The sequence below is a fragment of the Pogoniulus pusillus genome, chromosome 40 (assembly GCF_015220805.1).
Source record: "Pogoniulus pusillus isolate bPogPus1 chromosome 40, bPogPus1.pri, whole genome shotgun sequence".
NCBI classification, from domain to species: Eukaryota; Metazoa; Chordata; class Aves; order Piciformes; family Lybiidae; genus Pogoniulus; species Pogoniulus pusillus.
The window spans coordinates 1,201,538-1,227,929 of NC_087303.1; the positions used below are offsets into that span (position 1 = coordinate 1,201,538).

The window sequence follows — 26,392 nt, forward strand, 5'->3', positions numbered from 1 at the left end:
GGGGGGGAGGGGGAGGTCACCCCTACCAAAGTGGGACTCTCCCCCCCCCGCCCCGGGGAGATTGAAGCCTCCTCCAGTGGCAGCTACCCTGGCCCCACAAAGAGCCTCACCTCCACCCAGAGGCAGTCACCCCCCAGCCCAAATGTGGCTTCCCCCCGCCGCTGGCACAGCTGAGAGCCCTTCCAGGGACAGCCACCTCGATGCCGGGGGGGGCAGCCCTGCTGCGAGGCCACTCAGCCCCCCCGGGCAAGGGCTCACCAGACCGGGGCTCCCTCCTCACCCCCCGGAGCGGGGACCCTCCAACACAGGGGACCCTCCCGCCTGAGCAGGGCTCCCCCCCCCACTCCGGGGGGACTGAACCCCCTCCACGGAGCTCTGCCGCTCACCTCGCTCGGGGGGGACACCCTCGGGGGGGGGCACACTCCCCCCAGCCTCCCGGCAGGGTCCCTCCTGCCCCCCGTACGCACACGCAGAGCCCCCCCGGAGCCGCTCCGGTCCCCGCGGGGCCCCCCCGGAGCCGCTCCGGTCCCCGCGGGGCCCCCCGGAGCCGCTCCGGTCCCCGCGGAGCCCCCCCGGAGCCGCTCCGGTCCCCGCGGGGCCCCCCCGCGCCACGCCGCGCGTCGCCGCCCGATGACGTCAGGGGAGCGCGGCGGGAGCGGGGCCGGGATGCACCGGCGGGGGGTGGGCGCCGGCGCCGTGGCCAAGAAGAAGCTCGCGGAGGTGAGGAGGGGTCCGGGACGCTGCCGGGGAGGGCAGGGGCAGGGGCAGGGTCGTGAGCCGTGGGGCCGGCCCGCGGTGGGGTGTCAGGCCCGTGGGAGGAGACCCGGGACCCACCGGGCTCGTTAGGGAGGTACCGGAGCCCAGTGGTGGGTGCGAGGCTCGGGGGAGCGGTGTCAGAGCCGGTGTGGGAGGTGTCAGCGCTGTGCCGAGGGACGCACCGGGCCCTTGAGGGGAGTACCGGCCCCGTGCGTGGGGTGCCAGGCCCGCGGGAGGGGTGCGAGGCGCCCCCAGGCCCAGCAGAGCGGGGCCGGACGCCGCCGGTTGCCCGTGGGGAGGCTGCCCGGGTCCAGCGGGACCGTGTGGGGTCCCTGGAGTGGGAGCTGCCAGGCTCGGGGTGCGGCCAGCCCCGTCCGCACCTCTGCCGTCCCAGCCAGAGCCAGCCCTGCCCGAGCCCGGGGCGCCCTCGGCTCCCTGGCAGCTGCTCCGCTTGCCCGGGTGCCCGCCTGGGTGTCCCCGGGGTGCCCGCCTGGGTGTCCCCCGTGTCCGTGGGGAGCAGCTCCCTCACGCAGCGCTGCCTTCCAGGCCCCCTGCCCTTCGGCGCCGTCTCCACCGCCCTGTTTCCTTCCCGCAGGCCAAGTACAAGGAGCGAGGGACGGTCCTGGCCGAAGACCAACTGGCCCAGGTGGGAGCTCCCCCCCGGCCCTGGCAGAGGGCAGAACCATGGCTGTGAGCGTGGATTTCTCCTCTGCTCCCGAGCCTGGAGCGTGGGCAGTGGTGGCACCCAGCAGGCTGCTTTCCAGTGGAGTCACAGAGCCACAGCACCAGCCAGGGTGGAAGAGAGCTCCAAGCTTGTCCAGCCCAGCCTGGCACCTGCCCCTTCTCCTTAACCAACCATGGCACTGAGTGCCTCATGCAGCCTCCTTCTGAACACCCCCAGCCATGGGCACTGCACCACCTCCCTGGGCAGCCCATTCCAGTGCCAATCACTCTCTCTGACAACAACTTCCTCACATCCAGCCTGAGCCTGCCCTGCCACAGCTTGGGGCTGTGTCCCCTTCTTCTGGCCCTGGCTGCCTGGCAGCAGAGCCCAACCCCACCTGGCTACAGCCTCCCTGCAGGCAGCTGCAGGCAGCAATCAGCTCTGCCCTGAGCCTCCTCTGCTGCAGGCTGCACCCCCCCAGCTCCCTCAGCCTCTCCTCACAGGGCTGTGCTCCAGGCCCCTCCCCAGCCTTGCTGCCCTGCTCTGGGCACCTGCCAGCACCTCAGCATCTCTCTGCAATGGAGGAGCCCAGAGCTGGACACAGCACTCAAGGTGTGGCTGGGATGTTTGCTACAGGCCTCCTCTGCCTCCTTTCTCAGGTGCTCAGCAACATCTCACTCCTGTTCCTGCCCCATGTACGCCAGAGAGTAACTGCTGGGCCCCCTCCCCTGGCTCAGGGCAGCCTTATCTCCACAGTGGGCTGATCATGGCTTGAACTCAGTGTCAGAAGCATGGAGAGCTCTGATTTTGTGGCCAAAAGGAAGCAGCCTCCTGGGGCCTCTGTAAGGAATGTTATGGCCAGCAGGACCAGGGCACTGATTGTGCACCCAGCACTGGTGAGGCCACACCTCGAGTACTGGGTTCAGTTTTGGGGCCCTTGCTCCAAGAGGGACACTGAGGGGCTGGAGTGGGTCCACAGAAGGGTGACAAAGCTGGGGAAGGGTCTGGAGAACAGGGCTGAGGAGGAGCTGCTGAGGGAGCTGGGGGGGTGTAGTCTGGAGGAGGCTGAGGGGAGCCCTCCTGGCGCTCTGCAGCTCCCTGAAAGGAGGTTGGAGTGAGCTGGGGATTGGTCTCTTCTCACTAGCACCAAGTGACAGAAATGGCCTCATGTTGCATCAGGGGAGGTTTAGCTTGGACAGCAGAAGAAACTTCTTCACTGGAAGGGTTCTCAAACACGGGAGCAGGGAGGAGGTTGAGTCCCCATCCCGGGAACTCTGTCAGAGAGGCAGAGATGGTGGTGCTGGGGGCTGTGGTTTAGCAGCAGCCTTGGCAGAGTTAGTTGGCCTGGGTGATCCTTGAAGGTCTTTTCCAACCAAACCAGTTCTGTGTCTCCATGATCTCACTGACTGATTCTTGCCTTTTTTACCTTCCTTTAAAGACCCCCAAGCAGCACATCACAGAGCTCAGTGTTTGAGGACTCTGCTTACTTGGGGCCTGCTTCTGAAAGCAACAAAGAGAGGCCTCAGTGTTGAGCCTGTGGTGACACTTCCCTGCTGCTCTCTTGCAGATGTCCAAGCAGCTGGACATGTTCAAGACCAACTTGGAGGAGTTTGCCAGCAAGCACAAGCAGGAGATCCGGAAGAACCCCAAGTTCCGGGTCCAGTTCCAGGACATGTGTGCCACAATTGGAGTGGATCCCTTGGCATGTGAGGAGCAGGCTCTGGGCCTGGGCAGTCCTCAGCTTCCTCTCCCTGTTCACGCTGCAGACAGCTGGGGATGAAGCTGCTGGAGGTTGTCCTGGAGGGAAGCTGATGGTGCCCTGACTCCTGGAGCTTCTGTATTGCTGTGATGGACCTTTGGGTGGGGTTCACTTAAAAGAGGAGGGGGGAAACAGTGCCCAGAGTGGGGCCTCCATCTCTGGAGACTTTCAAGGCTCACCTGGGTGTGTTCTGTGTGATCTGCTGTGGGTGATCCTGCTCTGGCAGGGGGGGTTGGACTGGGTGATCTTCCCCCTCCTGGGGAGAAGCAGAAAGGCAAAAGCTGCACAGTAATTTGGCAACAAATGGTCAAAGGTTTAAGGGTTAATTCCCACCTAATGGTGCAGAGGCCTCTTCAGGTGCCCCTGTGGTGGCAGAGGTTGAAGAGCTGTTCTGGTGGGAGGTGTCCCTGCCTATGGCAGGGGTTTGGAACTGAATGATCCTTGAGGTCCCTTCCAACCTAAACCATTCTGTGAGTCCAACCAGCAACCTGACACCACCATGGTCATTAAACTGTGTCCCCAGGTGCCATGGCCATGAACCCTGCCTGCTGCTCATGCTTGCAGGCAGCCATGGAGTGCTCCTCATGCCCTGTGCTCCTGCCTCCATCCATAGATCCCAGCCTGGGTGTGCAGGACACCCTCTGCCCCAGATGGAGAGCTCAGCATTCCCAAGACCAAGTCATGCTGGTCCTACTGGGCAAAATGGCCTCTGGATGGGGGCAGCTGGCACAGAGTGGGTTTTCCAGGGAGAGAGAGTCCTCACAAGGAGGTTTGTCAGCAGCCTCCTTGCCAGCAGTAACTGGTAAGAATGCATTTGCCAGTGGTTCAATCCCACTTGGAACAGCTGGGGATGGAGCTGCTGGAGGTTGTCCTTGGAGGTGCTCTGACTCCTTGAAGCTTGTGGATTGCTGTGCTGGACCTTTGGGTCCATCCTTTAACAGTAACCATGGAGACTCTTCATTAACTTAGAATCATAGTCAGGGTCATAAGGGACCACAAGGAGCAGGCAGTGCCAACCCCCTTGCCATGCCCAAGGACACCCTACCCTAGAGCAGGCTGCCCACAGCCTCAGCCAGCCTGGCCTCAAACACCTCCAGCCATGGGGCCTCAACCCCCTCCCTGGGCAACCCATTCCAGCCTCTCACCACTCTCCTGCTCAGCAGCTCCCTCCTCACCTCCAGTCTGAACCAACCCATCTCCAGTTTTGCTCCATAGTGGATCTGAGGCTCCTCACAGGGGAGGTTTGTGAGCAGCCTTTTTGCCACCAGTAACTGGGAATGTTTTTTTTCAGTGCTTCAATCACTTTCCCCTTTCTCCCTTCACAGCTGGCAAAGGATTCTGGTCGGAGATGCTGGGAGTTGGAGACTTTTACTATGAGCTGGGTGTGCAGATTATTGAAGTCTGCTTGGCTCTGAAGCACAGGAATGGAGGTGAGGATCCCACTTCTGGCTGCATACTCCTTTCCAGATACCTTTTCCCTGTGGAAAATGAGTCAGCGTGGCTCAGTGTGGGGTTCTTGACTGGGCTGACAACTTAGTGAGGTGGCAGTTGTGTCTTCATGGTCCCCCCAAAGGCCTTGCTTTGTTTCTCTAATGGTCCAGCTACAGCACTGTTAATTGTGGTGTTAACTGCTAATTGTTAGCTCAGCTTTAGTGATCCTCGCAGAAATCAGCACTGGTGAGGCTACAAACCTCGAAGTCAGGAGGGTGGGGAAGGAGCATGAAACTGCCAAGTGACTGCTTGGAGGCAGCTGGAGGATCATCTCTGAAGGATCACAGCAATATTCCCAAGAGCTGGAATGCCACTGATAAGTCCCTAATTAAAAGATCCTCACTCCAGGAGGGCAATTTGACACCAGGAATGGGCTCCACCAAAGCCAGTTGAAACTTGAGGCTGATCCATCTGTGGGAGAAGGCAACAGCTGACTTCTGTGGGAAGTGACTGGGAGCTGAGCTCACCCAGGGCTGGATGCTGGGAACAAGGAACAGGCAGTGGCAGACACAAAGGACCTCTGACTGCTCTTGCAGGAGTGGTGTTGGAGCTGTGCTAATGCTTTCCTGTCCCCTTGTGTTGGCTCCTAGGTCTGATAACGCTGGAAGAACTTCACCAGCAAGTGCTGAAGGGAAGGGGGAAGTTTGCACAGGATGTCAGCCAGTGAGTGTCTGAGGGGCACTGCAGAGGGGCAGCATCTGGGGAAGGGAAGGGGGGGACTGATCTCAGGTTGATATTTAACTTCCAGCAGTGGAGCCAGTGGGCCACAGGCTCCTGGGAGCCCTGAGGCATAAAGGCCTCCTGCCTTGAGCTGGAGACTGAGAGTCCCACTACAAACTCACTTCTCTGGCTGCTGAGGCTGCTGTGCTCTGCTGAGGCTGCTGTGCTCTCCAAGCTGTGAGGAAGGGACTGATGAGTGTCCTTGCAGAAGATTTTAAGGACACAACTCATCATCACAATCACTAATGGGGGCTGAAGCTTAAAGTTTAGCACCTGCAGCTCAGCTGCTACAAGTGCTTCAAGAGGAGATTCCTGTCAGTGGTGTCCAGTGACAGCACAAGGGGCTGCAGGCACAAACTGGCACCCAGGAGGTTCCACCTCAGCAGGAGAGCCTTGTTTGGTGTGAGGGTGCTGGAGGCCTGGAGCAGGCTGCCCAGAGAGGTTGAGGAGTCTCCTCCTCTGGAGAGCTTCCAACCCCACCTGGCTGTTGTGCCCTGCTTGAGCAGGGAAGTTTGGACTGGAAGATCTCCAGAGGTCACTTCCAACCCTCAGCATGCTGGGATTTTGGGAATTGTGTCTCTCATGCAAGGCTGCACTTCTGCAGGGCAGGCACAGATACAAACTAACCTCTAAAGTGCTTTCTAAGAACATTTTTCAGCTGTTGGTTACCAGAGGCTGCAGCAAGCTCCAAGGAGCTGTCACTGCTCAGAGCCTCTGCATGTCAAACCTTCCTCAGTTACAGGCTGTAGGGAGCAGCTTGAGAGGCTCTCACTTTAAAGCCTTACATTGACTTCTGCTTCTCAGGGATGATCTCCTTCGTGCAATCAAGAAACTGAAGGTCTTGGGGAATGGCTTTGGGATTATCCCTGTTGGAGGAACTTATCTGATCCAGTCGGTGCCAGCTGAACTGAACATGGACCACACTGTTGTCTTGCAGCTGGCAGAGGTACTGAGCCAGGAGACTTCATAAGGCTTCCAAGATGGGGAGCTGTGATCTGACCAGGCCTGTGGGCAAAGCTGTCCACACACTTCTTTCACTTGGGTCTGGTGAGGAGCAGCTGAGTCCCCTTCTCAGACACTGAAGCAGGCTGCCCAGGGAGGTGGCTGAATCCTCATCCCTGGGAGTGTTTAAAAGAGGCAGAGATGTGGTGCTGAAAGCCAAGGTTTAGCAGCAGCCTTGGCAGAGTTAGAGAATGGTTGGAGTGGATGATCTTGGAGGGCTTTTCCAACCCAAATGATTCTAAACTATGGCTTTAAGTCTTGACCCAGTTGGTATTTGTCTTCTCCTTGCAGAAAAAAGGCTATGTCACAGTCAGTGAGATCAAGAGCAGTCTGAAGTGGGAGACAGAACGTGCAAAGCAAGTGCTGGTAGGTACAGAGGTCTCAGGTACACAGCAGAGTTGAGTGACAGCAGACACTCAGCTGGGGCTGTGTTACCACAGCATGCCCACAGCAGCCTACACCAGGCAGGCAGAGTACACAGTGTGTAAAGATGGAATGAGGGGAGCAGGCTCTCAGAAGCTGCAGGTGCTCCTGTGGCTTCACTGCCCTCCCTTAAAACTTGTAGTGATAGGACAAGAGGGAATGGATTGAAGCTTGGGGAAGGCAGATTTGAACTGGAGATGAGGAAGAAATTCTTTCCAGTGAGGGCAGTGAGATACTGGAACAGGTTGCCCAGGGAGGCTGTGGCTGCTCCCTCTCTGGAGGTGTTCAAGGCCAGGTTGAGCAGCCTGGGCTGGTGGGAGGTGTCCCTGCCATGGCAGGGGTGGGGTCAGAACTACTTCAGCTTAAAGGTCCCTTCCAACCCAAACCATTTTATTCATCTATGAAAATCAGAATCCTGTTAGTGCAGGCCCTGCATGAACACAGAGGCTGGGCTTGGCTGGAGGGCTGAAGGACATTTCTGCCACTAAAACATCAGCCCACACTGCACCCCCTCCCCCTCAGCCCAGAATCAGTGTGGGGACAGGACTGGTGTGAATGGCTTCTCAGCCACTTCACTTTCACTCACAGTTTCCACTCTCTTTGTGTTAGGAACACTTGCTGAAGGAAGGAATGGCCTGGCTGGACACACAGGCAGCAGGAGAACCTCAGTACTGGCTGCCTGCTCTCTTTACAGAGCTGTACTCTCAGGACATCACTCCAGAGGAAGCCAAGGAGGCAATACCTTGACTGCTACATGCTCTGTGCCTCTCTGGAATTCTTCCTGGGAGGTTATTTGCATATCACCTGCAACACAGGGACAGTGGACTTGAAATAAAAGGTTTTGTAAAGCAACAAAGATGGGAAGAGACTTTTGAAAAGGGCTTCTGCCCCTGTGCTCAGCACTGCTCAGGCCACACCTTGAGTGCTGTGTCCAGTTCTGGGCTCCTCCATTGCAGGGAGATGTTGAGGTGCTGGAAGGTGCCCAGAGAAGGGCAGCAAGGCTGGGGAGGGGCCTGGAGCACAGCCCTGTGAGGAGAGGCTGAGGGAGCTGGGGGGGGGTGCAGCCTGCAGCAGAGGAGGCTCAGGGCAGAGCTCATTGCTGCCTGCAGGGAGGCTGTAGCCAGGTGGGGTTGGGCTCTGCTGCCAGGCAGCCAGCAACAGAACAAGGGGACCCAGGCTGAAGCTGTGCCAGGGCAGGGTCAGGCTGGATGTGAGGAGGAAGTTGTTGTCAGAGAGAGTGATTGGCACTGGAATGGGCTGCCCAGGGAGGTGGTGCAGTGCCCATGGCTGGAGGTGTTGAAGCCAAGGCTGGCTGGGGCACTGAGTGCCATGGTGTGGGTGGTTGGCCAGGGCTGGGTGCTAGGTTGGTCTGGATGAGCTTGGAGCTCTCTTCCAGCCTGCTTGGTTCTGTGATTCTACAACGAGGGGCAATGGCTTTGAACCAGGAGAGGGCAGATTTAGACTGGAGATTAGAAAGTTTGTTCAAGTGAGGGTGGGGAGACACTGGCACAGGTTACCCAGGGAGGTTGTGGATGCCTCCTCCCTGGAGTTGTTCAAGGCCAGGTTGGATGAGGCCTTGAGCAACCTGGGCTGGTGGGAGGTGTCTCTGCCCATGGCAGGGAGTTTAGAACTGGATGATCTTTAAGGTACCTTCCAACCCAAACCATTCTGTGAATCTATGATGAAGTGTCCAGCTTGAGGAGTTTAACAGGACCAACTCATCCTGGCTTCCCTCTGAATTTTCTCCTCTGTTGTGCCACTGACCACTTAATTGTTTTGTCACAGCAAAAGGAAAATGATCTACAGCTGCTGTGTCAGCTGCAAAACCTAAAGAATCATTTCAGCTCCACCACACAATCAGAGAATTGTCAGGGCTGGAAGGCAGCCTCAAGCTCCAAGCTCCCTTCTGTAGTCAGAGATACCTCACGCTAGATGGAATCACAGAATCAGGCAGGGTTGGAAGGGAGCACAAGGAGCAGGCAGTGCCAACCTCCCCCTGCCATGCCCAGGGACACCCTACCCTAGAACAGGCTGCACACAGCCTCAGCCAGCCTGGCCTCAAACACCTCCAGCCATGGGGCCTCAACCCCCTCCCTGGGCAACCCATTTCAGCCTCTCACCACTCTCCTGCTCAACAACTTCCTCCTCACCTCCAGCCTCACTCTCCCCACCTCCACCTTTGCTCCATCCCCCCCTGTCACTCCTTAATAGTCTAAAAAGTCCCTCCCCAGCATTTTTGTAGCCCTCTTCAGATCCTGCAAGGCCACAAGAAGATCACCAAAGATCAAGTTGCTCAGAGCCATATCCAGCATCTGTCACCTAGAAAAGTTGGAGCAGAAGATCACTGTGGAGGGGGGTTTGGGGGGTGGGAAGAGTCCCTTCCAACCTGGCATCCTGTGAATCCTGCAGCCAGCAGCAATGAACACACAAAGTGTTCTGTAGAGTCCTCTCTCTCTCTCTGTCTCTGCTCTGTCCAAGGAGGTGGTGGTGTTCCACTAAGGAGTTAGCACAGGCTAGATTCTGCCAAAACAAACTTTATTGCACAAAAAAAAAAAGGAAAGAAAAGGGAAAAAAACCCAAAATCTTATGTACAATAAGTATATAAACAAAGGATCTTAGAGTGACTCTTGTGCATATATATACTTTTTTTTTCTCTCTCTCTTTTTTTTTCTCTTTCCCAACTCAAGTTAAGTCTAAAAATCTGTTGCTAAAACATCTCTGCCTGGAGCAGTCAGTTGAGGATTGTCACTTTGAAATGGAGACATTCAGAAATGGGAGGACAGATGACATCATTTTTAGAGCTAGAAAACTAAGAACTTCTTCTTCTTCTCTTTGTACAGCCACATGCTAAGTTCTGTGAATAGTGTCCACAGTAAGGCATTTTCTTGTTCTGTTGCTCTGGGTGGATGGGGAACACCACATGCATCACAAACGAGACTGCAGAACCAGCTCTTGCCTTTGGGAAGGCAGCAGAGCCACAGCTCTGCCCCACACAATGCTACTGGATGGTGAAAAGAAAGAAAAACCAAAGCCCAACCAAACCTCGATGTGACATTTTTACAGTGGGATGGAAGGAGGAGGGAGCTCAGCAGCGACTCAGGAGATTCCCTCCCTCCCACTGCCTCCCCCAAGACCTCACTTAGAGGTGGACACTGCTTTATTTACTCTCATCTGGTGTAGGTGGTTGGGTGAGTCCTGTGGACTTAGCCTTCAACCCTGATTTCCCCTAACTCAAGCCCACGACAGACCCAGGGGAGTTTGCTTGCTTAAGAGAAAGCCAAAAACAAAGGTCCCCAGGTTGCTACATGGCAACCTTCAACTCAGCACCATTCCCACCTTCCAGCTTCCCAGAGCTGCTGAAGCTGCAGGCTGAGTTCTGCAAGAGTTGGATTTCACTCACAGAGGCTGAAAACAATTCAGTGTCACACCGGGAGGGGCACTGCCTTCCCCTGCAGTGCACAGCAAGAGGCTTCTGACCCTGATTTGAGAACAAAGATAACCACTGGAAGTTCTCCCACCACCAGCACCACCAAGGAGCCTGAAACTGGGCTAAGCTGCTGGGAAGGTGTTGAAGGAAAGAGGGTTCAAGGTAAAGGTGCAACTTTGTGCTTAGCTTTCTTATCCAAGCTCTCATCAAAAGAATAATTAAACACAGATGAAGCTTTTTAATCAGCAAAACTTTACCCTGCTCCAACCAACCCTCAGCAGGCTCCTGTCCCTGGCCATTTTACCTCCCACCCCAATGAGCACCAAACACATCTGGGACATGATGGCACTGGCAGCCAGCAGCCAGCTCACCTCTGCTCACAGTTTACACAGTCAAAGCTCTGAACTGTTACAACTTTTCCACCACTCAATCAGCTCCTGCTCAGCTAAAGGAATTTGTCAGTGACAAGATGTTCACCTCTGGAGGTCTTCACTGCTGCCCCTTCCTCTAGTGTTTCAGTTTGGTGGAGCAAGGTAGAAGTGGGGAGTGAGGTGGCAGGAGGAAGAAGGGAGGAAAATCATAAACTATGACATTGGAGTTAAAAAAAAAGGTGGAAAGCAAAAAGTCCTTCAGGAAACAAAGCAGCTCTGTAGAGAGCAGCCAGGGTGAAGCATTTCTGGGGTGCTAAATCCAAACCAGCACTAAAGAAAGAACAAGATAATACACAAACTAGACTCATTAAGTGGCTTCCCCATCTCTGACTGATGATTTTCTGGTCCTCCCTTCCCCACACCACCAGGATGAACAAACCTGCACTCAATTTAGGGCTTCTCCTGTGGTTTCCACTGCCTTTTGATCTGCCCCTTTGCACCCAAAGTCTCAGTGCCAAAGTCAGGGCTTGAGTAAAGCTTTCAGAAAGGAGCCCACATTCCACCACTGCTCTTTTCTCTTTGGTCTGTCTACAACAGTGTCTAGAAGAAAGACATCAGGTAGATGTGCTCCACGGAGCAGAGAGGCTCCCATCTCTCCCAGCCCATACTGGGCACACACACGGGGGGGGTTCTGTCATACCCTGGACTCATCAAAGCGCTCCCACAGCTCCACGTTCAGCGTGGCCCCAGGGAAGGGCTCACTGACTTAGGAACAGAAAAGCTGTCAAGAGGATTTGCAGGCTAAGAGCTCATTCTTTAATCAAATGAAGGGGGGGAGGTGTGGGGGAGGAAAAAAAAAGTAAAAACAACCCCAAAAAAACCCCAAATGAAATGCAAATGAAGGAAAAGAACAACCACCAGCGTTGGTGTTTCCAAAACGTAACCTGATGCCACATGCTCTGGCTTGTCTAGCCTAGGAAGTACCTTTTGAAGAGTAGCCTGTCACAAGCTTGGCTTTGTCTAGCATGAAGTCTTCTCCTTCAGCATCATCCACCAGAGCAGCAGGAGGAGACAGAGGACAGCCTGCCAGGTTTCTCCACTCTGGCACTGGTTTGGTTGTCGAGTCAGTCAGGGATACTCTAGAGTGTGAAGACAGAAGATCCCCACGGCTTGGCCTCTCCACTGTGAGGGTGGCTCTAAGCTTTAGAGCAACCTTGAGTGTCTGTCTCTGTCTCAGAGGAGCTGCTCTCAGAGTCTATTTCTGTAGTCTCCTGCTGGTGTTTCTCTTGCACCTTCTGCCGAATGCCTTGCAAACGCACTAATAGGGACTGATAGTCAAAGTGGCCTCGTTTCTCACCGAAGGGATCCTGGAAGAGAACCGCGGATAAGGCTGGTAAGAGACCATTTCCCCTCCTGGGGAGGAGCAGAAAGGCAAAAGCCGCGCAGCAATTCGGCAACAAATGGTCAAAGGCTTAAGTGTTAATTGCCACCTAATGGTGCAGAGGCCTCTTAAGGTGCCCCTGTGGTGGCAGAGGTTGAAGAGCTGCTCTGGTGGGAGGTGTCACTGCCTACGGCAGGGGTTTGGAACTGGACGATGCTTGAGGTCCCTTCCAACCCAAACCATTCTGTGACTCTGTAATTTCCCTTTGGAGGCACTCACAAACCCAAGCCAACTTCAAAAGCAGATCAAAGGCCAAGCAGATATGGGTTGGATTTCTACTGCCAGCCTTGAGGAAGTAAAGTACTGCAAAGAGTTGGTCTCAGGGATGCAGAGAAAAGACTCCAGGTGGAAAGTCTGTAGAATCCAGAGGCCAAAGCCTTGACCATGCTTTGTATCAGTGCCACAGAGCTTGTCCCAGTGAGACTGCCACTATCAAGGCCCTCACCTGAGATGTAGCCAAGTCAGAGGCAGGAAGAGTGGAGACTATTTAGTGTTTGCAGCTTTTAGCCCCATCCCAGGTTGAAAACACATTGCTGGGCTCTGGGAGGTGGTGGTGGTGTTCACACCGCCCTATCTGATTTCAGCATCCAAGAGGCCTCCCAGCACCTGAGGGGGCCTACAAGAAAGCTGAGAAGGGATCTTTTACAAGGGATTGTAGTGGTAGGATGAGAGGGAATGGAGTGAAGCTTGAGGGGGGCAGACATAGAGTGGAGGATTAGGAAGAAATTCTTTGCAGTGAGGGTGAGGAGACACTGGCACAGGTTGCCCAAGGAGGTTGTGGATGTCCCCTCCCTGGAGGTGCTCAAGGCCAGGCTGGATGAGGCCCTGAGCAACCTGGGCTGATGGGAGATGTCCTGGCCCATGGCAGGGAGTTTAGAACTGGATGAGCTTTAAGGTCCCTTCCAACCCAAACCATTCTGTGACTATGAATCTTCAGCAGAAGCCAACATGTGGCCCTGGAGTCAACAAGAGAGCACATCTGGCAAACACTCATCTGAGACTGAGCCTGGAGTGACCTCCTTTTGAACAGAGGGTGATGAAGACAACCCCAGCACCTCTCCAGCAGCTCCTGCCTCCTGCACTACTCACAAGTGGGCAGATAACCAAGCACAGCAAATCACTGCCTCTGGAAACTGAGCACACCTCAGTCACCTTCACAAAGCCCAAAGAAAGCAACTGAGCCCTGGTTCCTGGGAGAAGGAGGAGTGGGCCACACCTGCCCATCCTCTAATGTAACCAAACTTCACTAGAGAGCCCTCAGCTCTGCCCTCTCTGCAGCTGAAAGCCCAGCACAGATCTTGCTTATGGGAATTTCTCATGCCAGATATGAAGTCTCCAGCTTTGGGAACGTCACCAATTTATGAATGACACAGGCAGTGGCAGCACTGACAGGAGAAAAAGGACTCAGAGACACAAGATCATTAAATCAGCCACTGCCATCTCTTCTTAGCAGTGGAATTTCTCAATGAGTCAGCCAAGAGATGGCTGAGGTGGGAGGAAGGAACATCTGTTCCCAAGCAAACAGCTTGCTAATCTATCCTCTAAAGTCTGCTCTCCTCCAGACACAAGCTCCAGTACTCAACCTGTCTGGATGTGTCTGCTGTATTGTCACTGCTCCTTCACCCCTGCCTCCTCCAGGAGCTTTGGACTCAGCTACTTTCAACTTCACCTGACACAAGGAGGAGTCAGGCAGCGATTGTGCTCCTGTGGTCAGCAATGCCGAGGCCACGCCTTGAGTCCTGGGCTCAGTTTTGGGCCCTTCACTTCAAGAAGGGCATTGAGAGGTTGGAACAGGACCAGAGGAGAGCAATGAAGCTGAAGAAGGGTCTGGAGAACAGGGCTGGTGAGGAGCAGTTGAGGGAACTGAGGGTGTTTAGCCTGGGGAAAAGGAGGCTGAGGGGAGACCTCACTGCTCTCTGCAGCTCCCTGGAAGGAGGTTGGAGTGAATGTGGGGTGGGCTCTTTTCCCCAATATCAGGTGAATGGACATGAGGAAATGGCTTGAAATTGTGCCAGGGGAGGTTTAGGTTGGAGATTTGGAACAATTCCTTTCCTGCAAGAGCAGTCAGGGATTGGAACAGGCTATCCAGGAAGGTGCTGGAGGCATCATCCCCAGAGGTGTTCAAGAAACCTGTGGCCATGGCACTTGGGGACATGGTTTGGTGCCATGGTGGTGTTGGGTTGATGACTGGACTCAGTCCTAGAGGTCTTTTCCAACTCAAACCACTCTATGAATCCAGGTCCACTTCATGCACCTCTAGGTGCTGCACCCTGTCACTCAGCACATGCCCTCACCCAGACACAAAGGCTGTCTGCCACCCACCTGCATGGTCTGTCCTTGTAGGTAAAGCCTCTCTTTACAAACCCCTTCATAGAAGTCGTAGTACTCCATGAAGGATTTCTCCATTACACCCCTGAACACAAGGAGAGAGCAAACAGTCACCACAAGAGGAGTGCTACAAGTGCCACACCACCCAGGGTCACCTCATCCCACTGAACAGGTTGCCCAGGGAGGTTGTGGATGCTCCATCCCTGGAGGTGTTCAAGGCCGGGCTGGATAAGGCCATGAGCAACCTGATCTGGTGGGAGATGTCCCTGCCCATGCATGGCAGGAGGGTTGGAAGTGGATGAGCTTCAAGCTCCCTTCTAACCCAAACCATTCTGTGCATCCATGAACACCCACACAGGGTGACAGCAAAGGAGGACGCAGAGCAAAACAAGCTCCAGCCTCACTGCAGCTGAAGAGCTCCTGCATTTGCTCCCACCACAGCTGGCTCCCCTCCCTCCAAGAGAGGCTTGTTTGGGTTGTTTTTTCCCTCCAGAAGACAAGGAACATTTATTCTCAGCCACAAGCTGGAGGATGCAGCCACTGTGCACATTAGCACAGCCTTTGTCAAGGCACAGCTCCTGAGCTCCACGCAGATGCAGCCACCCACTTGAGGGGACACAAAACAACTCTTTGCTGCAGCAGGCAGAGCTAAAGCTCTGCTCTTCACTGAGCAGGATCCCAGGAACAGCAGGCAGAGGACATTCTCCTGCCTCCACACCCCCACATTTTTACATTCCCCACGCTTGCCCCCCATGCCTCTGCTCCTTACCTTAGGGGCTCAGGACAGGGACACTTCCCCTCCAGCATGTCACACACTGCTACTCGGATGGTCTCGTGCCGAATGCACTCGTTGTAGTTCTTGCTGTCCCCTGGGTGCCTCTCCTGGAAAGAGAATTTGGGCCACTGAGTCCAGATGACTGCAGTGGCTCCTCACCTCTTCCTCCTGGGCCTGATGAAGCTCACTGGTGCACGAAGCCATGCTGGCTTTACCTGCTCTGTGTACCCTGAGCTGACTTATGCTGCCAGTGAGAAGCTGGCAAGGTTTCCCAGCTCCAGAGCTTTGGACTCCCAGAGTCCTGCAGGCAGATCTGGTTAGTACCTTCCTTGCCCAGAGATGTTGAAGAAAAGCTGAGCAGTTTGGTTCCTGTGTGACAACATACCCCAAGGAAACAGTTTTGCTTCTGTCCTGCATGGCTCCTGAAGAGCCATCCCATCTCCCATGCCTGGCATCCAGAGGTGAGAGGGACTTCACAATGGCCTCAGCAGGGCAGATTTAGGCTGGAAATGAGTAAGAAATGCTTGACACTGAGGGTGGGGAAACACTGGAACAGGTTGCCCAGGGAGTATGTCCCTTCCCTGGAGGTGTTCAAGGCCAAGCTGGATGAGGCCTTGGGCAACCTAAGCCAGTGGGAGGTGTCCCTGCCCATGGCAGGGGGGCTGGAACTGGATGGTCTTGAAGTTCCCTTCCAACCCAGCCCATTCTGTGACTCTGTTACCTTACACACACCTGAACTCAGCTCAGAGCTGGCTTCTGACTCCCTCTCCAGCTCTGACTAGAGACAGAGCATGCTGGAAAAGAGCCAAGTGACACAACCTACTTTTGTCTCCACTCCCAGAATGAGGAGCAGCTGAGGGAACTGGGGTGCTTTAGTCTGGATAAAAGAGGTTGAGGGGAGACCTCAGTGCCCTCTACAACTCCCTGAAAGGAGGCAGGAGTGAGGTGGGCCTTGGTCTCTTCTCACTATTAACAAGTGACAGGAGGAAATGGCCTCAAGTTGCACCAGAGGAGGTTTAGGTTGGACACCAGAAGAAATTTCTTCACTCAAAGGGTTCTCAAACACTGGACAGGCTGCCCAGGGAGGTGGCTGAATCCCCATCTCAGAAGGTGTTTAAAAGAGGCAGAGGTGTGGTGCTGAGGGCCATGGTTTAGCAGCAGCCTTGGCAGAGTTAGAGACCAGTTGGCCTGGATGATCCTTGAAGGTCTTTTCCAACCAAACCAATTCCATGGGATTTGCCAGGAGGAGCCAGAGAACTGCAGAACCAGAGCTGAGCCATGCTAAGGTCTCACCTGCTCAAAGCCAGGTTCATTGTGGTAGGGGTTCTCAGTCATCAGGGACTGGATGGAGATGAGGACTGAAGAGATACTCTGTGCTGGGCTCCAGGCAGGCCCGGTCCAGGTGCTGAGGCATCAAAACAGAAAAGCATCAATGAACACCATGGGACTGGCTGAGTGAGCACCTTCCCTCCAAGCACCAAAGCTCAGGAACCTTGGGGAAGCACAACTCTACCTCACAGAAACCAGACAGCAAGAGAAAGAGCTGCTACAGACACAGACAGCACTGGAGACTGAGGAAGTCCTGCAGCTCCAAGTCATTTATTGTCTCTCCTCTCGACCAAAGAAGCGCTTGAGTAAGACAAAAAGCAAGGTGGGAAACTGCTGGCACACACAGCAGCTGAGGGGAAAATAACACTGCTGAGTGCTTCCAGGGAACTTCAAAGCTGTGGCTACCATCTCCCACAGCAGCCTGCAGTGACACAAGCTGCCAGCACTGTCACAAGTCAAACCCAGCAGCTCTCAGGAACTGAAAGCAGATTCTCAGACTGCCGCTGCAGCCACTCAGCACTGCCACTGAAAGCACCCAGGGATGTTCTGCCACAGGGAAGGAATTCTTCAGCTGTAAACCACTGGAACAGGTTGTCCAGGGAGGTAGTTGAAGCCTCATCCCTGGAGACACTCAAGATCAGACTTGAAGTGGCCCTGAGCAGCCTGATCTAGTTGGAGATGTCCCTGATGAGTGCCGGGGGGTTGGACAAGATGACCTTTGAGGGTCCCTTCCAACCCAAAGCAGCCTGTGTGAGCAAGGTGCCCATTTCACACATACAGAGCAACAAAAACCCTTTGCACAGAGCTAGCAGAAGCAGAAAGTTGTTTCTGCTACTTGCCCTTAATATCCTAGCTCCAGATACTGCCCTGTCTCCCTGTGAGCTGAGTAAGGATGTGCTGACCCACATCTGCTCTTCCTAAACCCTTTCACTGGCAGCTCCCTCTGCGTTTCCCATCTCTGCTAAGGCTGAGGCTCTTTGTTCACTCTTCAATAATTCAGCTGCCCTGATAGGGCTGCAACTGCAGGAGCAAGAAGCAGCTGGTGTGGGAGCTGCTGGGTACTCAGACCCCTGAGACATGGACATGCCCTGCACATCTCAGTGCTCTGCAGGCATCAGCATCCAGCTCACTGCATCAGGAAGGCTCTGATGCCAAGGAAGATGTTGCCTGGCACAGTGCATCACTCTACCAGTCCTAAACCAGATGGGCATCAGCTACTTGGAGCAACACTGGTGTGAGCAGCACAGGCACAGTGCTGATGGTATTAGCTGCTTGGAGCAATGTTGGTGTGAGCAGCACAGGCACAGTGCTGCTGGTATCAGCTGCTTGCAGCAATGTTGGTGCAAGCAGCACATGCACAGCACTGCTGAAACCACCCCACCACATCAGTGCTCAGATTCCTGCTTGGCTGAACAAATCCTTGGAGCAATTCAAGCTGTCACTGTCCTTTCCTCACCTGCCTGCTGCTGCCACTACCCCTCTGCAGCAGAAGGAATCATCAACTAACAGCCCAGCTGCACCAGTCCAGAGCCTCAGCAAAAGCCTTTCTTTACTGGCAGCTGAAATTGTCCCAGCTGGGGCTGTCCCACCACGGCCAGGGTTCCATGAGAGCTGTTCAATCAAGCAGGACTTTCACATGTTTACCTCAAGCAGGAGAAGAACCAACATTTGGAGCAGTGGAGCCTGTTTGAACAGGCAGCACAGGAGCAGCATTTGTAAATCATTACACCCACTGCTCAGCCCCACTTACTCCATGTAGGTGGAAACCCAGAGCAGTCAAATGGCTCTCTCAAGGAAGTTCTTAGTGGCTTTTAATTTTATATTATTTCTTTTGAAAGCCCCACACAGAGAGAGGAAATTAAAACCACAAAACCCCACATTCAAATCACATTAAAGGATCAGGCTGCAAAGCACAAAAGCAGAAGAAACAAAGTGCTCGGTCACAGGCTTTGGAAGGGGAAGCAGGAGAAGAGTGTGCCAGGGGAGGTTTAGATTGGGTATCAGGAACAAGAGTGGTCAGGCATTGGAACAGGCTGCCCAGGGAGGTGGTGGAGTCATCATCCCTGGAGGGGTTCAAAAAACCTGGGGACATGGCACTTGGGGACATGGCTTAGTGGCCATGGTGGTGTTGGGTCGATGGTTGGATTGGATGATCCTGGGAGGACCTCTCCAACTTAGACAGTTCTGTGACTCTGTGACAGTGGCAGCACCCACTGAGCTTTGTGCTTCCTCTTGCTCTCTTCTCAGGGGCTTCTAAAGACAAGTTTGTGCTACACAGAATCACAAAATGTTAAGGGGTTGGAAGGGATCTCCAGAAATCATCCAGTCCAACCCCTCTGCCAAAGCAGGATCACTCAGGACAGGTCACACAGAAACACATCCAGGTGGATTTTGGAAGTCTCCAGAGAGAGACTCCACAACCTCTCTGGACAGCCTGCTCCAGGGCTCCATCATCCTCACCATACAGAAATGTTTCCTCATGTGGTGGTGGAACCTCCTGGGTTCTGTTCCCTGTTCTGTTCTCAGTGCTTCTAAGGACAAGTTTGTGCTCCCCTGTTCTGTTCTCAGTGCTCCTAAGGACAAGTCTGTGCTCCCCTGTTCTGTTCTCAGTGCTCCTAAGGACAAGTCTGTGCTCCCCTGTTCTGTTCTGTTCTCAGTGCTCCTAAGGACAAGTCTGTGCTCCCCTGTTCTGTTCTGCTCTCAGTGCTCCTAAGGACAAGTCTATGCTCCCCTGTTCTGTTCTCAGTGCTCCTAAGGACAAGTCTGTGCTCCCCTGTTCTGTTCTCAGTGCTTCTAAGGACAAGTCTGTGCTCCCCTATTCTGTTCTGCTCTCAGTGCTCCTAAGGACAAGTCTGTGCTCCCCTGTTCTGTTCTGCTCTCAGTGCTCCTAAGGACAAGTCTGTGCTCCCCTGTTCTGTTCTCAGTGCTCCTAAGGACAAGTCTGTGCTCCCCTGTTCTGTTCTGCTCTCAGTGCTCCTAAGGACAAGTCTGTGCTCCCCTGTTCTGTTCTGCTCTCAGTGCTCCTAAGGACAAGTCTGTGCTCCCCTGTTCTGTTCTCAGTGCTTCTAAGGACAAGTCTGTGCTCCCCTATTCTGTTCTGCTCTCAGTGCTCCTAAGGACAAGTCTGTGCTCCCCTGTTCTGTTCTGCTCTCAGTGCTCCTAAGGACAAGTCTGTGCTCCCCTGTTCTGTTCTGCTCTCAGTGCTCCTAAGGACAAGTCTGTGCTCCCCTGTTCTGTTCTGCTCTCAGTGCTTCTAAGGACAAGTCTGTGCTCCCCTGTTCTCTTTTCAGGTGCTTCTAGAGGCAAGTCTGTGCTCCCCCTGTTCTCAGGTGCTTCTAAAGACAAACCAGACTCTTGCTTCAGCAGAGGAATTTGTTCTGCTTTATGGCCCTGATTCTCCACACAACTCCACAGAAGCAGAAAGGTGCATCCAAGCACATCTGAGGGCCAAGATCAGGGCAGAAAGCACCGGGAAGGATGCACGAGGCAGAACACAGCCTGCAGCCACCTCCTCACATCCCCAGCAGAGCAGCTCAAAGTCTCCTTCCTTACCCTAGGATACTCAGGCAGACTTTCCCATTGCGGTAGAAGTTGGGGTTAAACCTCACTGTGTTATTTCCCGTGGTCATCAGTTTGACCCTTGGTGGGTGGATGGGATAATCTGGAGGACAGCGAAACAGGAACAAGAAGAAACCCCCTTCATAAGGCGTGTCAAAGGGGCCAGTGATCAATGCATGAATCTGCAAAACAAAAGCCCTGTCTTGCGCACCGCTCCGAAACTCCACCGCGCCCCGGCCCCGGCCCCTCCGCACGGCGGCAGCAAACCTCCACCCAGGCGGCAGCCGCAGGCAGCAAAGCAGGCAGCGACCTCCCCCAGCACACACACACCCCCACACCCATGTGCAGGTCATGCTCGACCCTCCCCACCCTCCCCCTCCCCTCTCCAGGCAGAGTCGCTGCTGCACATTTCTCTCTCCCCTGCACATTGCTTTGTTTTCTCTCCTCTGATTGTTTCTCCCTTTCCCATTTCTCTCCACACCCCTTTCCCCTCCCCGCATTCCCCTCTCCCTTCTACCCACACTTCTCTCCACCTTTCCCCCATCTCCCTCCTCTACCTCTTCCCCACACCTCTCTCTCCCTTCTTGCCACATCTCTCCTCTGCACATCACTCCTCCTCTCCCCCCATCTCTCTCTCCCATCTCTCCCCCATCTCTCTCTCTCCCTCTCCCATCTCTCTCTCTCTCTCCCATCTCTCCCCATCTTTCTCTCTCTCCCATCTCTCTCTCCCCCACCTCTCCTCCATCTTTCTCTCTCCCATCTCTCTCTCCCCTGCACATCCCTCTCTCCTCTCCCCCTTGCCCACATCCCCCTCCCCTCGGAATACTTCTCTCTCCCCTGCACATCTCTCTCCCTTCCCATCTCTCCTCTCTCCCCTCTGCCACACTCAATGTGCAAAGCAGGTTTCAGACATCAAGCTTTGGCCAGAGTCCACAACAGCTGCCTCCCATCTAGCTCTAACACAGTCCAAACCAGGCTGAATCACGGTTCAGCTGGTGGGCTCTGCTCAAAAAAAACACCCAACCAAACCCAACCAAACAGCCCCAAGCCCTCTGTGAAGCCACATTTCAAGTATATATAAAAAAAATACCTAATTTTAGAAAGAAAAAAAAAAGAAATGAAAAAAAAACCCTCAGAGTTTCTGCCAGACCTGAAACATTCCTTCAGTTTGATGCTCTCCTGCTGATTTGGTCTTATTGAAACCAATCATTTCCATCTCCCCTGCCAGGATCTGAAATTAAGATCCTATTCTCTCCATGCTAATTAGCCTCAAAGATCTCAATTGTATAGCAGGAAATCTGCTCCCTTTGGGCCATTAGGGAAGTTTCTTCCCCGGGAGAGATGCAAGCAGCCTCCTGTAATGATCCCCTCCAAAACGCCCCAGCAGTGGTGTTCTGTGAACCCTTCCTTCCCTTGCAGGGCATTCTGGCACCTGGGAGCTCCCAAAGCTGCACTCAGGAGTTGCCTGTGCAGAGAGCCTCCCTTTGTGTCACCTCCAAAAGCCCAAGGGCCCTAAATCAGGCAGGAGCTAACATTTGAGGGAATCCTTTGGCAGGGGGGTGGGAGAAGTGTGCAGCAGAGGCTAAATAAACAAAGCAACCTCCCCCCCAACACACACACAACTCTCGGGACACAGCACAGGGCAGGTGACATTGGCTGGAGAAAGGGCAGCACAGAACTATCAGATGAAGAGCACAGCTGGAGCAACATCTGCATCCTCTCTGACATCATGGGAAATTCCCTGGCCTGGAAAAGCCCTGAGAGCCAGGAGAGGCCACAGCAGACCCTAGGGAGCAGGTCTGCTGGAGGTGCTGTGGTGGGAGAGGCTGCATAGGCCAGACCTGGTAGCTACAAGAACCCAAGAGGGCAGCTCCCCAGCAGGAGAGGCTTGGGCTGCAGGGACACATCTCTGCCAGCACCCAACAATGAAACACCTCCAGCTTCCACAGGTGGGCTGTGGATAGCCCAGCACTGCCTGTGGCTAATGGGGGGCTTCTGAGAGGCTGGAGATGACCTTTCCAGGGAGCTGTCTTTTCTTTGAGCTGCTCTAACAATTGTTCTGAAGTATCCAGTAGGATGAGAGGAGCTGGATCAGCACCCAACTAGTTCAGAGGGCTTCTAGAGCAGAGCTGGCTTTATCTGTGGAAGCTTCTCAGCTCCAGTTTCCTCAAGAGCCTTCTCCCATTTTAAACACAGCTCAATGTCACCAAGCAAACTGGAGCCTCAGCGTGCTCTTGTGCAAGACTCACTCTGATTTCTCTCCAGACATGCAGGGAATACTCTTTTTTTGGGCAACCCTTTACAGCAGCCATCAACAGCAACATCCAGAGAAGCAGAAAGCTGAACCAGCTCCAAATCTTCCCTTACCTTGGTCATGTCTTGGGGATCAGGCACAACAAACATTCCCGGGGGCGGCTCCTTGTAAATGGACATGATGTCCCTGAAGAGAGGAAACAGGAATTAGCCAACATCTCCCTTGGGCCCTCCAGAAGGGAAGGTTCTAGATGCCAAATTCATGCACAGATGCAAAGGGAAGCACTTTTAAGATGGAAATGTACAATCTGGAGATCAGGAAGAAGCTCCTTAAAGTGAGGAGACGCTGGAAGGGGTTTTGCCCAGGGAGGCTGTGGATGCTCCCTCCCTGGAGGTGTTCAAGGCCAGGATGGATGAGACCTTGAGCAGCTTGGGCTAGTGGAAGGTGAGCCTGTCCATGGCAGGGGTGTTGGTACTAGATGATCTCAAAGGTCCCTTCCAACCCAACCCATTCTGTGCCTATGAACTCATAAAGAGCTAAGACATTTTTCTTTTGCCTCTGGCTGTCTCCTGCCTGACCTCTGTCAAATTATCCTCCAACCCAGCTGTGGCATATGAAGAGCACAGGCAGCCCTCAATGAATCCATCAACACAGGAGGCAGCAGACCAAGCCCACCCTAACTGCTGCTGGTTTGGATTTTCATAGAGTGGTTTGGGTTGGAAGAGACCTTCAAGATTACCTTGCTCTAAGCTCCTTCTGTGGGCAGAACACCTCCCACCAGGCCAGGGCTGCTCAAAAGCCTCACCCAATATTTTACCACAGATTGGCTTCAGTGCCTAAAAACTTCAGCCCTGGAGGTAGCTGTTGAAAAAGATGCCTCAGGTGAATTCTGTGGTGCAGAAGATGCTTTCCCACCCCCTGCTTTCCTCCTTCACACTCAAGGCTATTTACAGAACCCTTTTTTGTGCACCCAGCCATTTGTTTTCTCCAAACACACCCTGACTCAAACTGCCTTTGAGAACTCACTGCTCTGCCAGATTGAGGTTTAATCAGCAGGTTGAGGAGCAGTTAGGCTGCAGCTACACACAGAGGCTGGCTCACAAAGGCCTGCTTTGCTTTGGAATGTGGGCTAAAGGAGTGGAAAACACTAAACCAGATCACCTACAGCTGGGTGCAGTTTACAGGTAACCTACACAGCAACTTTGCAGCACGAAAAAAACATCTCCCTCCTGCCATCAGAGCTGCACCAAACCCCCAAGACAAGCTCAGAGAGTCACAGACTGTGGAGCTGGAAGGGATCCCACCTTGTCCAACCCTCCCTGCAGTCAGCAGGGACATCTCCAACTAGACCAGGATGCCCAGGGCCATGCCAAATCTGACCTTGAATATCTCCAAGGGTAGGGCCTCAATCACCTCCCTGAGCAACCTCTCCCAGGACTTTACCACTCTCATTATGAGGAGCTTCCTCCTGACGTCCAACCCTGCCCCACTTTCAAACCACTGCCCCTTGTCCTGTCACTGCTGGCCCTTGGGAACAGCCTCCCTGTAGGTCCCTTTCAGACACTGAAAGGTAGCCAGAAAGGTCTCCCTGGAGGTCATCTCTTCTCCAGGCTGAACCATCCCAATTCTTGCAGCCTGTCTTGGGAAACAACCTGAGTTCAGAGAGGTTTCAGAGTGGAAACAAGTGAGAGCAACAGGAGCACCTCACCCTCCTGCCTACCGTTGTGAAGTCAGTGCTTTGGGCTTTTGGCTCACTGGAAAGTGCCCAAATATCTGGTGCCATCTTTGGACGGCATTGTACAGACTCTGGAACATGGATGAGCAAGAGCCTGGCAGGCAGTGCTACTTGCTCTGAAGGAAGGGGAAGGACTTGCTGAGACAGTGCCAGCAGGTCCAACAATAGGAGCTCAGATCGCTCCACATCTCAAAGGCTCAGGACAAGGCAGCTTTCAGCAGATGATCCTCGGAGGAGTCAGAGCAACCAAACGAGTGGGCACCGGCAGGGAGGAGGATGGCTACAGGCAGGCGTAGCAGAAACATCCTAACTCGATCACCGATGGGCATCGAGAAGCCTGCCCCTCCTCCAAGGAGCAGCCAGCAGGCCAAGAGCAGCGCTGGAGCCGTGCAAGGAGCTCTGCTGCCAAACGCTCCCGCAGCTCTCGATGGGCGGCACAGGGCTCCGCAGCTGCCCGGCAGGCAAGGCAGGAGTCTGGGCAAGGGCAGGCTCAGGCACGGCGAGGGCCGGGGTCTGTCCACAGGAAAGCATCAGGGCATCGGGAGGGACCGAGGCTGCCCCCAGCCTCCGAGCCGTCGGTGAGGAAATGGTGAGGCCCAGGGAGCCGCTGCTGGAGCCGCTGCTGCCTCCAGGGTACCGAGGCCGAGCGGAGTCTCTGCGGCGTTACTGAGCCGCGGCCCCGCGGCCGCCTCCCGCCCCGGGCAGTCCCCTCGACAGAGCCCGGCGCGGAGGAGAGAGAGCTCCCAGCCTCCAGCCGGATAGGCCCGGGAGAAGCCCGGCGCGGCCGGCAGCAGGGGGAACCGGAGCCGCCACCTCCCCCCGCCCAGGCCGTTAACGGCGGCCGGCGGCGCCCGGGCCGTGTGCTCACCGTTTGATCCGCAGAAGGCAGGCCGGGCTGGGCCGCTCGCTGTCCCAGTCCCCGCTGACCGTGGGGTCCCAGAAGGCGGAGTGCGTAAGGAGTGCGGCCCCCGCAGCCGCCGCCGCCGCCGCGATGGGCGCCCCGCCGCTCCCCGGGGCGACGCCAGCGCCCGGCGTCGCGGCGCCGAAACCCGCCGCCGCCCACAGCTCGGCGGGGATGAAGACACCGGGACTCCCCGAGCCGCCTCCCGGGCTGGACGAGGAGCTGCCGCTTCCCGCCGCCGCTGCCGCCGCCGCCGCCGCCAGCACCGCGGCCGGGGCCGCCTCCTCGGCGGCCGGACTCTCCGCCATTCCGCGCCCGGCCTCGGGGAACGCCGCTTCCGGGACTCCGCACCAACGAGCCCGCCGGCCAGAGCGGCCCCCGCCGCGCACCTCCACCACCGAGCGGTGGCCAGAGCGGCGCCTCCCCCGCGCCCCCCTCCCACCGCCGGCGCAAACTCCCCCCAGACACCATAGAGTTCCCCCCGCGAGGCTAGAGCGCCCCTCTAGAGAAACGTCATAGCAGGCCAGAGCGTCCCGCTGGAGGCAGAGCGCCCCCTGCTGTGATGGAGGTCTCCTGGGGATGGAGGCAGGAGCCAGTTTGGGGCATTTTGGTATGAAAAAAGCTCTTTGGAAGCTGCTGCAAGAATCATCGAGCCACAGAGCCCAGCAGGCTGCAGAGAGCTCCAGGCTCACCCAGCCCAGCCTGGCACCCAGCCCTGCCCAACCAACCACACCATGGCACTCAGTGCCCCAGCCAGGCTTGGCCTCAACACCTCCAGCCATGGGCACTGCACCACCTCCCTGGGCAGCCCATTCCAGTGCCAATCACTGTCTCTGCCAGGAACTTCCTAACAACATCCAGCCTGGACCTGCCCTGCCACAGCTTCAGCCTGGGGCCCCTTCTTCTGGCCCTGGCTGCCTGGCAGCAGAGCCCAACCCCACCTGGCTACAGCCTCCCTGCAGGCAGCTGCAGGCAGCAATGAGCTCTGCCCTGAGCCTCCTCTGCTGCAGGCTGCACCCCCCCAGCTCCCTCAGCCTCTCCTCACAGGGCTGTGCTCCAGGCCCCTCCCCAGCCTTGCTGCCCTGCTCTGGGCACCTTCCAGCACCTCAGCAGCTCTCTGCAATGGAGGAGCCCAGAGCTGGGCACAGCACTCAAGGGGTGGCCTGAGCAGTGCTGAGCACAGGGACAGAAGAGCTTTCCTTGCCCTGCTGCCCACACTGCTCCTGAGCCAGGCCTAGGGAGACACATCAGGGCTGCATTTCAGGCTGGACTTAGGCCTCAAGCCCTGCCCGGGGTGCACAGCCTCACCCCATCAGCCCCAGGTAACAAAACAGGCACCCCCAGACTGGTGCCACTACCCCAGCTGAGGATCATCCCACCCCTACACCACCTGCAGCCAGAGGGGTGCAGTGGCACTGCACTGACCATGAGCACTTTTAGCTGCAAGGTCTCTTCACC

General features: G+C 55.4%; 2 protein-coding genes across 4 annotated transcripts; one reads left to right on the plus strand and one right to left on the minus strand.

The window, feature by feature from the left end:
• The first annotated feature begins 640 nt into the window (after positions 1-640).
• SNF8 (SNF8 subunit of ESCRT-II) lies at positions 641-7,671 on the plus strand. 3 transcript variants are annotated; one of them, XM_064174592.1, is made up of 8 exons: positions 641-720; positions 1,352-1,402; positions 2,988-3,126; positions 4,505-4,609; positions 5,261-5,333; positions 6,195-6,336; positions 6,684-6,758; positions 7,425-7,671. In XM_064174592.1, exons 1-8 carry the CDS (start codon positions 667-669, stop codon positions 7,560-7,562), a joined length of 777 nt encoding a protein of 258 aa, XP_064030662.1. In that variant the 5' UTR covers positions 641-666; the 3' UTR covers positions 7,563-7,671. The 3 variants fall into 3 exon arrangements, with proteins under 3 accessions (XP_064030662.1, XP_064030663.1, XP_064030664.1); XM_064174594.1 differs by lacking the exon at positions 641-720 and adding an exon at positions 755-850; XM_064174593.1 differs by lacking the exon at positions 1,352-1,402 and having other exon boundaries at positions 642-720.
• Positions 7,672-9,333: 1,662 nt separating this feature from the next.
• UBE2Z (ubiquitin conjugating enzyme E2 Z) lies at positions 9,334-25,360 on the minus strand. Its single transcript, XM_064174432.1, has 7 exons — positions 24,902-25,360; positions 22,412-22,484; positions 20,039-20,226; positions 16,451-16,562; positions 15,152-15,264; positions 14,377-14,467; positions 9,334-11,980 (listed from the first exon to the last, which is right to left on the minus strand). Exons 1-7 carry the CDS (start codon positions 25,240-25,242, stop codon positions 11,810-11,812), a joined length of 1,089 nt encoding a protein of 362 aa, XP_064030502.1. The 5' UTR covers positions 25,243-25,360; the 3' UTR covers positions 9,334-11,809.
• Positions 25,361-26,392: the final 1,032 nt, after the last annotated feature.